Source organism: Argentina silus, assembly GCF_951799395.1.
Source record: "Argentina silus genome assembly, chromosome: 18".
NCBI lineage: Eukaryota > Metazoa > Chordata > Actinopteri > Argentiniformes > Argentinidae > Argentina > Argentina silus.
In genome coordinates, this window is record NC_139672.1 from 4,087,838 (window position 1) to 4,101,141 (window position 13,304).

Below are 13,304 nucleotides of genomic sequence, written 5' to 3' on the forward strand. Positions count from 1 at the left end.
TTCATAGAAACCAAGGACAAATGCTAATTTAATGGCATACTTGTGAGAGGGCGAGCTGCACTTATCTTTTCTGACTAAAAATGAGGAAGAACATATTGTTGCATCATCCACAAACACGAGAGTGGTTAACGTCTTTGTCACAAATAATTGCAAGAGTATTCGTTTACTGCAAACACAACCAAAGCATCTTGTGTGATCCTTCACATATGGTAGGTTGCTGTTTGAATACAATTTCTATTTTATTAAATGTATTATTTATTAAATTATTATTTTTTAGAAGTCATAGTTAAATTTGTGGTTTGATGTGTTCGAAATGCATAGAAAAATATAAATTGTACCGTAATATCTGAGCAGTATATTGATAATCATTTGAACACAAGGAGTGTATAAGACGTGAATTTGTTGATTTTATAGAACTCCTGTACAGTGTCATTTAAAAAGCTGGTGCCCTTGCTAAAGTCAACATGGATTGAATAGGGAGATATACATAGGGTAAGGTCCAGATCATAGACTGCTGAATTCATTTTATACAGTATATTGTATTTACAATTGTATTAAATTTCACGATAACTGTATCAGAAATGGTTGATTAAATGCATTGGTACTGTATTAGTTAGGGATACTCGTTACGTTTATTCTTTCATCATGTAAAATCCTGATCTTTCACACATCCTTATGTTCATCATCATAATCATCAAAATATCAATATAATTGTTTCCTGACAAGAATTCAGAACCGGTGGATACAACGCTACCCAAGAGTGTAGGATGGAGAATTCCACCAGCAATTACAATGATGACACCTACAGCAGCCTCGTGCCCCTGGAGGATGCAGACCAGTTTGGTGGGCTGTTCTCCGCTGTGTGCTACAGCCTCATCTTCTCCCTCAGTCTGCCAGCGAACAGCTATCTCTTCTGGGCTCTGCTGAGGTGGGGGGACCTGGGGTTGGCCTCCGACCTCCTCCTCCTCCACCTCACCGCCTCCGACCTCCTCTTCACCCTCTCCCTGCCTTTCTGGGCCGTCTACCACCTCCACGGGTGGGTCTTCGGGGAGTGGGCCTGTAGGCTTCTGAGCGGAGCCTTCTTCCTGGGCCTCTACAGCTACATGTCCTTCATCACAGCTCTGACGGTGGACCGCTACGTGGCGGTGGTCCATGCTGTGTCGGTGTCCGTGCAGATCAGACGGTGGCTGTGTGTCCACCTGTGCAGCGCTGGACTGTGGCTGGTATGTGGTGCTGCCAGCCTCATGGATGTGTTGTTCGCTAAGACCGTGGATGGTGGTGACGGTGGTGTACTCTGTGTTGAAGCACCGCCGTCGTTGTCCATGGAGCTCCTTGGCTTCTACATCCAGATAGGCCTCTTCTTCCTGCTTCCCTTCGCCGTCATCACCTTCTGCTACGTCCGTATCTGGGTCACCATTCGGCACTGCAGGCTCAGGGGACGCCACCAGGCCATCAGGCTGATCTTCGGCATCATGGTGGGGTTCTTCGTCTGCTGGGCGCCCTATAACATCCTAGTCTTCCTTCACTCTATACAATTGCTTAAAGTAGATTTTCTGGCCACAGCTGATGGGGGTGAAGCGTTCCAGTATGCGTACTATATCTCTCACACCCTGGCCTACTGCCACTGCTGTCTGAACCCCCTGTTCCATGTGTTTGGAGGGGAGAGGTTTAGGAGGTATCTTCCCTTGTTCTGTGGTGGCACTTCGTCCTCAGGGAGAGGGAGGACTGAAGACATTCAGCTATCAGGGAAACACCCAGCGACAGTCCTCAGTCTCCTACCAGACCTTCCTGTAAACATAGAGTAAATTCTAGAAGTATTTATATGGCTGTACCCACATGGGGGCAGAGAGAAGAGACAGACTACAAGGCTATTGTTACCAGTGTGCTGACTGGAATGGTGTTTGTAAGGTAGCAGATTTGAGATGCTTTGGAAATGACTGTGAGGGGCTCTTTACATGCTTGGAAGTGAGAGACAAACATGACACTCTAATATGACTCAAAGAGGAATTCTAAATACAACAATTGGACAATAGAAAATGCATAATGTTATAGAAATGTCACCAATAACATTTACAAAGAATGAGGAAGAAGCACATGACAAGGTTGTGTACACCTTGTAGATGTATAAAGGTTGCTCTTTCCACTCTTTTCTCATAGCCCTTACAAAACGTACTGTCATTTTTATTTTTTATTTTAAATTGTATTATCTCCAGACCAGATTTCTGTGACTGTTAAAAGTTTGTCCACCAAAAAATTCAAAAAGGAACAAAGGCCAAAAGGAAGCTAACGAGAAGTTACTGTACAGACTGCTGCACGCTGCACACTATTTCACACTCTTTGCCAAAATGCGCTGATGACAGTGTTAACCTCTATGAGAGAGGAACGTTAAATGTTTTTCCACGATATCAGCGATATCTGCAAATAAAAAAAATAAAAAACATGTACATCTTTCACTTCTACTGTTTCTACTGGTTGTTAGAAAATGTTTTCGTGCAACTCATAAAAAAACGGCGAGAACCATAGAAAAATACACATTGTATGTACAATATTACTATTACACACAATCATCCAACTTACATACCTTTGAAATGCTAGCATAGATGATGTAATTGTGGGATAGGGCGTATATAAATGTATATGCCATTTAGCTGACACTTTTATCCAAAGCGACTTACATTACAGTGAGTGCATACATTTTTCAGTACACATGGTCCCAGTGGGAATCAAACCCACAACCTTAGCAGAGGACCACTATATATATATATATATATATATATATATATATATATATATATATATATATATATATATATTGTGGTCCTCTGTGGCTCAGTTATATATATATATATATATATATATATATATATATATATATATATATATATATATATATATATATATATATATATATATATACAGTACCAGTCAAAAGTTTGGACACACCTTGCCAAGAGTGTGCAAAGCTGTCATCAAAGCAAAAGGTGGCTCCTTTGAAGAATCTAAAATATAAAACATATTCTGGTTTGTTGAACACTTTTTAGTTTACTACATAATTCCATATGTGTTCCTTCATAGTTTTGATGTCTTCAAGTTTAATCTACAATGTATATATATATATCCTTTTTTATTATGACTGTTGACTGAAACATGGTCACATGGGTGTTAATGCGGCTGTATAACGGCTGTATGGTTGTTCAGAGAGGGACAGAGGGGAAGAGGAGAGGGACGGCACGCAGGACCGCTGGCACCACTCACTTCCCTCTCATGGGGCAGATTATGCTTAATTAACTAAACCATCCAACACGCCTGGATGCACGTCAAGGGCAGAGCAGTCACAGGGAAGAGAGCATCCCCATCCGCTGCAAGGCACTGTGAACATAGTTGGAGGCCAGGGGAGGCTGGGGGGCGGTAGAAATCGGAGCACGGGCTCATTGCAACGCATGGAATGGAATGAGGACTGGTATCAAACACGTGTTCCATACATTGCAATGAGCCCGTCCTCCGATTTCTACCTCCACCAGACTCCCTAGCTGTGAACATGGTTGCAGGCGTGTATGAAGGCTCTGTTATGAGGTCACTCCTATAAAGCCGTATTTGAAAGCTACTGCAAATGAATGACTAAATAATGTTACTTTTCTCATACACAAGTAATGAACATTCAGAACATATTCAGAACTTCATGAAGCATTATATGAGACATCAGAGTATGAAGCATGATATGAGACATCAGAGTATGGGGCAGAGAAAGACTGAGAACCTGCAGTCTCTAACATGTGAGGTTCTAGATTCTTCTCTGCGTGTTCATCTACCACAACCCACATCAAAGGATTGGAGAGAGCGGAAATTAGGGCCAGTGGTGGCTGGTGGAGGCAAAAATCAGAGGACAGGCTCATTGTGTTGCATGGAACGTGTTTAATACCATTCCTAATTCCATTCCATGCATTACAATGAGCCCGTCCTCTGATTTCTACCGTACGAAAAGAAGTAGGCCTAAAGACAAAGGAGGATGTTTTGTGTGTCAAGATGAAAAAGGGACTCTCCCTCCTCAGTCCCTGTTCTTTGCTCTCAGGTCTGGAAGAGTTGCTTTCTCGTCCGTGAAGAGAACTGTATTGTTTATTCCAGCGCCTTCCTTTCTTCTTCTGTAGTGCCCGGAGAGGGACGAGATAAACGAAACCTCCACCATGTATCCATTACCTACCTTCCAGTTGTAACATCCTCTCCTTTCTCTCTCTGTCTTGATTGTTTCTTGGCAAATGTGTTGTTATTCTGTCCTGTTTTAGCCAGGAGCCAAACAGCTGTTGTTTTCTACTCTAATGCCTCTTCTGCCCGCCTTTTCTGCCCCTAACATTCACTCCCCTTCTCCTCTTCTCACATTTATGTATGTCCTTAATTCCAATTATCAGTAACGATAATTACTCTAAACCATATGTGAGTCGAATAGATCTCATTGAAAGTGTACGTCTACCCTACGTACAGTGGCTAACAAATTGTTATTGTGTTGTGATGTGAATCTCAAATGCAACTGAAATGCGTGCAAATCAATTAAGCATGTCACCCACGTCATTATAGATAACACACGTGTGTCAGTTTAGAGATAGACATGACTTAATCCACTGCGCCGTTGGAGAGTGTGAACAACATGTGACTGCATGCGTTGGCTTAGTTGACATTTCATAGGTGGGTCTAATCAAATTAGGTGTGGAGATTCGCTGTCAATTATTCAAGATACCCCCCCCCCCCTCAAGACACACACACATACATCCCCAAGACACACACGCGAGCCACGCACACGCACACACACACACACAAACACACACACACACACACACACACACAAACACACAAACACACACATACACACACAAATCCATATGAAAAATAAATCCCAGTTTAACATCAACAACAGAGAATAACACATTGTTGCCTTTGTTCAATTAATCTATTCTCTTGACATGCAGTTATTCTTCACTCAGTGGTCTGACAGCTGTCATATCGCATGTCTCCACTAGAGGGGACAGATGTATTGGAATTATGTAAACCCAAGTAGTTGAATGAGGACCTGACTAAGTGAATGAGGAGACTGACTGACTGACTGACTGACTGACTGACTGACAACAGAAAGGTTCAAGTGTCAAAGGGAGCCTTAGAACATACAATTGAATCTGAACATATTTGAATTTGTCAAAAATATATATATTTTTAAATTGATTGTTTGTGAATGAGTCACACATTTTCAATAATGTCTTCTTTTCATTTTTCCCCCACACATAAAGTCCTCATGTACATTGAACAGGCAAACAGCAGGCCTATGGTTCAGAGATGGAAAAAGCTGCCTCAACATTACAGAAGTTGGTGAAGCTCCAAACGTACAGAATGTTGGGTCACTATTCTCTGCTTGCCTGCTGTTGCCGGGTAGAAACACAGCAGTTAACAGACGTAGACATGAGTCTTGATTAAACCAATCACACATCTGTTTATTTAAAGAGCACAGTCCTACCTGCCTCATAAGGAGAGCCAGTAATCCACCAGTATGTCCACATGTATATATCTCTATTTCTCCATATGTCCTATTGTTTTTCTTCTCTCAACTTTCCTCGCGTCATAACTTCTAGGTTTAGTGGAGGCTGGTGGAGGTAGAAATTGGAGGACGAGCTCATTGTAATGCTTGGAATGGAGTAAGGAATGGCATCAAAGACACGTGTTATGTCATTGCATTCCATGCATTACAATGAGGCCGTCCTCTGATTTCTACCTCCACCAGCCTCCCTGTGTGTCCATCTATTTCAATCTTGTGTGTGTCTTTCCATCCATGTACAAACACCTCCCTTTGGCCAATGAATCAATCTCAACGTAGACCATCCCCGAAACCACATTGTACCCCATCCCAGTTGTTGAGTACCCATCCCAGTATTATTGCAGGTAACATAAATGTCAATGTGTCCCTCCATCTGTCTCATCTTCTTCCCCTCCTTTTTTATGTCTCTCCCCTATCTCCCCTCTCAGGCAAAACTTTCCAAAAAGTGGACCTAAGTGATTTTAAATAGCACAGTGCATGACTAATGGTGGAAACATGTTAAAATCATTGCAGAAATGTCCTTGGGAAGACAAATGAATTTTCAGCAGAATAATTAACTTAATTAACAAATTTGCATGCATATTCATCAGGGCCATTGAAGTCTTTCCAGCCCAGCTTGATGAACGTTGCTGTGTAATAACCAGCTCATTTACATTCTGCCATCTACTGCCATTTGTGTGGATTACAAAAAGAGAGAAGAGATCGGAGTGGGGGGGGGGGGGGGGGGGGGGGGGAGTACATGTACATGTGTGTGCTTTCTCCCCCTATCTCCCGTCCCCCCGAACATGTCACACTGGAAGCCTGATGAATTGATTTGACATGCAGGTATGCGCGGTGGTGTACACCCTAAAATCGGGCCCAGCTGCCTAACACCCCTCCTCCCCCCACACACACACACACACACACACACACACTGTGACATACACCACCCTCACACACACACACTCACACCCACCCAACCATCTCCCGTGAATGTGACCGGGATAGGGACGGTGCGTGTGTGAGATGCCTGTGTGACGCCCATATCTCCCATCACATCACCCTCCCCCCCCACCCCTCTGTCTCTCCCCCTCCCTCTCTCTCTCTCTCTCTCTCTCTCTCTCTCTCTCTCTCTCTCTCTCTCTCCCTCTCTCTCTCTCTCCCTCTCTCTCTCTCTCTCTCTCTCTTTCTCTTTCTCTCTCTTGTGGGCATTTCTTGGCATCGTTCCTGACTCGTAACTCTCCCGGGTTGCCAGACTGCGCAGTGTAACCCCCCCTCTCCCCCCCCACACCCCCACCCCCACCCCCCACCCCCCACACACCCCCCTCCCTCTCTCTGCAGGGCAATCTTTAAAGGCAGCAAGGTGTGACGGCACAGACTGGCAGCTTGGCAACCATGCCCGAGGATACCAGCACTCTGTCAGCCATGAACGGGCACCATCACATGGGCCCACTAATACTCTCATACGTGTGTGTGTGTGTATGCCACCCTCCACTATGCCAACCTAAGACAAAGGAATTCATTACAACCTACCGGAATATCATGCAGAATGTTCAAATATTTCAAAGCTGAAGGAGCTGGCATTTCTAGAACTATCCGGGCATTCTATAACTGCCATTCTATAAGTAATAGGCAGTTCTTCATGTGATGTTGCAGTGAAGAGCCTGCTCACATCACAACGGTCGTAAATGTCACTTTGTTGAAACCTCCTGTCCTCTGCATCGTGTCAGTTGGCCACTGTGAGATTGTGTTATATTGTACCTCAGAAAAGTTGAGAAGACTCTCTCTTCAGGGTAGACATTGTGAAAATGTTTCTCAGTTTGCCTTAACAACAATTCTCTCCTTATCGCCAAATGTTTCGACTAGTTTGGAAGCCCTGATCATTCTTACCAACAAACACATCCTTCTTACCAACCTGTCTGAAAAAAAGCTGCTCCAGCAACATAAACTCCCAACTACCACAACAAAGCAAAACTAAGCGAAATGGTTTTACACCTTCTGTATCCAATATGGTGTGTTGCCCCAAGATTTCGTGAAACGCAATTATCACATTGATCAGCCTATGTTCAGGATAAAAAACAGATGCTAGGAAAAATATTTCACCTGACACATACAACTTATGATATTAACATACTTTTTTTTCTTTGCTTCTTATGCGCCATTCTCCTACGCATTTTTTTTTATTGCAGGCATATGTGTGACACTTGCAGTTACACTTCATAGCTAAAGGTGTGAAAGTGAATTGTTGCTGTTATTCTTGTTTTGACAGGAAGTTGCTATTGAAAGATTCAATTGGCTTTTCAAGTCAATTCTGATAGTCACTAGTTAGACTTTCTCCTTGGCAGCATACCTGTAACGACTAATGAACGTGCTTGGGAGGCAATTGGTACACATTGGTGATAATGGCGATTATTTGAAGTGTGTAAATACATCTATAGCGCTCATTAAAACTTTCCACATGAACATTTCTAAAGTGATAGATCACTTGGTGTTTTTCTAATCCTCTGTTCACACATTCACTTCCACACTGCCACTGAAGCAAGACCAACGCTAAACAGCAAATGCACTGGGCCATTAAACTGACCTTCAAAGAGGCCTGTGTCAAAATCAAACAACAACTGTCATATACTGGCTTTTAAAACATGGCTTTTTTCTTCTTATCAAAATATGTCGCATCTAAATCTAGATGAGACACTTCCTGACCCCTTCAGCATGACCTTTGATGCAGCAACAGACAACAAAATGTTTACCACAGCTGAGATTGAGCTGGTACTTAAAGCTCTGAGGCTAAGCTATACTGTATGCTGCAAGGTGATTGTACTGTATACAACATGAGAGGGTTTCTCTTTAGGCATGCAAGCAACACAGGACTCTTCCCCCAGGTCTTCATTGGTTGCCGGTTTGTTTGTTTGTTTGTTTGTTTGTGTGTGTGTGTGATTGTTGTTAGGCTGGACCAGCGTGTGTTCTACTGCTCATTAGTCTCTGACCCTAGGCTACTCCAACACACACTCTTTTAACATAGAGAGGCAGAGTGCATTACAATACAAAGACCAGTGTCAGTTAGATGTAAAATATAAATCGGACAACACTTGAATAACAGGTTGCCTATAGAGACAATTGGTTGACTTATAATCAATTGGATTTGAATGGCAGCTCCAATTCTTTTTAACTCATATGAAACATTTTGTCCACCATATCTGTGAAAAATGTGAGTGAAAAGTATGTGAAATCTGTCAGAAGTACAATGTGTGTGTGCTTCCGTGTGTTTGTGTGTGTGTGTGTGTGTGTGTGTGTGTGTGTGTGTGTGTGTGTGTGTGTGTGTGTGTGTGCATGTGTGTCTGTCTGTCTCTGTGTGTGTGTGTGTGTGTGTGTCTGTCTGTCTGTCTGTCTGTCTGTCTGTCTGTCTGTCTGTCTGTCTGTGTGTGTGTGTGTGTGTGTGTGTGTGTGTGTGTGTGACTTCTTCTGCAGAGGGGTGCATGTGGCGTCGCAACGTTTGATGGTGCAATTGATGGGAAAGTTCTGAAGAAAGTCCCAAAAGCCTCAGAGGAATTTGATTACCTCCATCCATTATCTGCGCGGTGAGCGATGGCGAGGCTCACCATCTGCCATGCCTTTCATTTGCATCGTCAACACCTGCCCTAGCTGTTTACGCTGCCACTTTTTATAACCAGCCTTTCATAACATGGGAAATGTTTCTAATTTTCAAAGTATGTTTTGAACTAAAAAAAAAGTTTTAATCATTTGTGGAACAGAATTTAAACTTTCGATAGGCTACGATTCTCCAGAAAATGTTTTCGACCCTTGATAGATAGATAGATAGATAGATAGATAGATAGATAGATAGATAGATAGAAAGGAAGAAAGATAGATAGAAAGATAGATAGGTAGATAGGTAGATAACAAGAGGCTGCCCTTTAGGTCAGAGTGGCCTTGCACCTAACTCAGCGCGTCCCCACCAACAGATAGAACTCAGGGTTACATAAAATCATAAATGACTATAATACTGATCATAACAGAATCAGAACAATGAAAACAATATAATCATCATGACATGGTCATACTGATTGAAATAGATGGCCATATTGATGATAAGAATATAATAAATGACAGATGAGAAATCTGTCTCCCCTCACAGATAGATAGATAGATAGATAGATAGATAGATAGATAGATACCCCAAATCACCAAACTCATGGGTCTTGAGCGACTCGACACACACACACACACACACACACACACACACACCGCTCTCCACACACACTCCTGTGTTGCTACCGGGGAGCACATTGTGCACCAGCACCACCACTGCGGCCTGGCCCCCCTTCTCCCAAATCCCCAGGTGGTGCCGACGGCTGCGGGGCCCATTAGCAGCAGAATTCCTGCCTCCAGCAGGCCATGCGTGTCCCGAGTGACACATTTTTGGATGGGCACCAAGATTCTCCCCTCCGCAGACAGCTCACTTCCCTCCAATCACTGCAGTGAGAGGGGGGGCGGGGGAGGCCCTGAGACCAGCACGCTCACTCCCACAGGAAATGGGCTGAGATGCAGTATGGGACAGATTGGTGATGGTGCAGCATGGGATAGAATGTTAAGAGGTGCGGTGTGAAAATCTGTTGGAGAAAATAGAGGCAAAAATCTGCATAATATGGATGCAAGGCCGGTTCAATATCTCTTGTTTTTTGGCTACAACATTACAATTGAGTATAAGGCCTGATTTGGGAATTCAATATTTTTCTGTATAAGGAATTCTGAAGATTAGAGACAGACTACAGCCTCTTGTCAGTTTTGGTAGAGATTACAAATGGATTCTCATTCTGCATTGGTCGATGTTAAGTATGTCTCTAATGACCTAAGCAGCACAGTGATTAGTCTCGATAGGGAAAAGTTCATACATGTTTAATCTGGGCTATTTCTTATTCCCAAAATTGGCTTCGGATAATGGATGTTGCAAAAAATCACAGATCGCTATCATGAAGACATGGTTATACTGTAGTTGTGCGTACATACACACACTCACACACACACTCAACTCACACACACACACACACTCTCACACACACACACACACACACACACTCACACACACACACACACACACACACACACACACTCACACACACACACACACTCACACACACACACTCACACACACACACACACACACACATTTCTTTGAGCTGACAGAAGCTTCGAGACAGAGGTGGCGCAGTGTCATGTCAAAGGACGGCATGAAGATCTGTGCCAACTTACATACATGTGTCTGTCTGCCTAGGAATAGCATGTTGCTGGGGTGTCAGAGGATCACACCCTATACCGTTCACACAGCATACACTCTCCGTCTCTCCCTGTGTCTCACTGTCTCTCACACACACACACACTCACACTCATACTCACACACACACACACACACACACACACATAGAACAAAGAGAGCAAGACACCAAGGTGATGGAGTGACAGATGCTGTGCTCACATATTTAGCATATGTCTCCCAAAGATAGTGTCTGCAGAAAGACATTTCATGTGGGGTGTTAAATTGAAAACAAAAAGTCAGTCGGAGAGCCACTTTTGTCATTTATCTTTCATGAAACCTCATCCCACTTACAATGTTTTATTATACTAAACAGAACATCGTGTTTGCCTTACTTCACTCATTGTCCTTGAAGTCAAACCTTTCCGCTTAACATTGTTTACTTTGTGCACGTGTGTCAATAATAACACATTTATACTGTAAGAATGGAGTCCCTCTAAACACAGTCATTTACCAATATTTATTTAGTCTGACCAAACACTATAATTAATTCCTCCCGCCCTCATCCTCCTTCAGGCCAAGATGCCCCCCCCCTCCCTCCTTCTCCCATCCCTCTCTCCTCCTCCATCCCTCTCTCCTCCCCCATCCCTCTCTCCTCACCTCTCAGTGCCAAGTTCAGAAATAGAAAAGTTTGCCCCTCCAGGATCGGGCCTGTTGCCAGAGTGACTGATACCCAATCTGACATGCAATCTGACATGCTAATGAGATCCTGGCCCGTGCAAAAGTGTCAACACTCTGCAGCGGATCACCTGCACCCGGATCCCTCCTGGTCCCAACGCACGGCTTCAGAGGGGGGCTCAGCTCCTTAAATCCGTCTAATTAAAACACCAAATCCCTCTGCTTCACCCCCCCCCCCCCCCCCCCCCCCCCGTCCCCTCCACCACACTCTCTCCCCATTCCACAGGAGAAATAATTATTAGGAATTTAATGGGGAGCGTTTCCCATCCCAGACCATCTGGGGCCTGGGAATGGCAGGGAATTTTGGGCACGGGTGTCAACATGTCCGGAAGCATTTTTTTTCTTTTTCTCACACGCTAGTATTCATTTTTCAGTCTGTGCTAAATCGCCATTTATAAAAGTGTTACATTTTTCACTTTTAATTACTGGGATATTGATAGTAACAGATGATTTAATCACGGGGCACGCTGGTCTCAACTTGTCTGAGGCATTCCTCACTCATCAAATCGAATGATCCTTCATATGTACTTCTGTATCAATATCCCTTTTTAAAAATACGGGAGACACATTTTCTTTTCTATATTCGATTTACGGCCTTATATTTCTCTTTGTTTACACAATCCAATGACTTCAATACCAATTCAGTATTTTTCTTCACATTAAGTGTTTTCTTCATAACAATAATTGTGAAAAATAACACCCAGCAGTAATGAAGAAAAAAAATGATATATTTCCACAAAGCTCTTGCTCAGGATGGAAGGTTCTGGTTACCTCCCCACACACCTCCGTTCCTTCCCTGACCTCCCACTCCTACACACAACTGGGCCATATGCTCCCTCACACTCTTCCCCCAGCCTAATGAGCTGGTTGGGAGGGGGAGGACGTGTACATGTTTGACCTCGCGCTAAACTGCACCGTCTCAGCTGCATGGCATCCCGGTGGGTGTGAACAACCCCCCCCCCCACCCCACACCGCCACAACCCCCCCCCCCACCCCCCCTCCACCCGAAGACTTAAACGCCCACCAGCTAACAACACCCCCCTCCCCGCCATCTCCACCCTTATCCCTCTTGTCAGTCAGTGGGCCTCCAAAACTCATAAGATGAGGGGATGGTGTAATAGAATGAGACAGAGGAGAGGGTGGCAGTGGTGTGTATGGGGGCGCGGGGGGGGTCCCCTGGCCTCTACCCCTGGCATGAGGAATCACACAGGCCTGGCCAGAACAGACAGCCACTGAGCATGAGAGCCCACATATCTGTGCTCTAGTCATTGGGAAATCTCCCCCTCTCCCCCTCACAGATTCACTGTTGCTACAGCCATATCGGGACGGAATATGATCCTACGGAGCTTTCCAGAAATTCAAACCCTGCGTGTTAAATTGAGTGATTGTTTTGTATCAGTTATGAGGGACCAAGTCTCCCCTCTCAACTCTGTCACGGCTGGAGACAGGCCTTATGTGACGGTTTCAGAGGCTGTAGACAGCATGCAGTTTAATAGGAGGTTAAGACATATTAATGGATTGATGAGGATAAAATATCTGAGTTGGATCATCCAGTACACCTGCTTTAAAGATTGTCCAACATCTAATTCAATTTTCAGTTACCAAGTGTAGACAAATGAATGGGTATTGAAACTCCTGCTGCCCACTATTAAAAGTGCAGAATGTCTAGATTACATTTATAATTTGTTAACTTTCTGGATTTTTCATGGCAGGAAATAATGTTGTTTAGGAGTAATATTTCAGTATAAGTATAAGTATCAG

The 13,304-nt window shown here is 43.8% G+C and overlaps 1 protein-coding gene across 1 annotated transcript; it reads left to right on the plus strand.

The window, feature by feature from the left end:
* Window positions 1–767: 767 nt before the first annotated feature.
* xcr1b.3 (chemokine (C motif) receptor 1b, duplicate 3) lies at window positions 768–2,391 on the plus strand (the record flags this gene model as incomplete). The annotated part of the gene is made up of 1 exon (XM_083690432.1): window positions 768–2,391. The coding sequence occupies one exon, from the start codon at window positions 768–770 to the stop codon at window positions 1,803–1,805; it is 1,038 nt and encodes a 345-aa protein (XP_083546558.1). The 3' UTR covers window positions 1,806–2,391.
* Window positions 2,392–13,304: the final 10,913 nt, after the last annotated feature.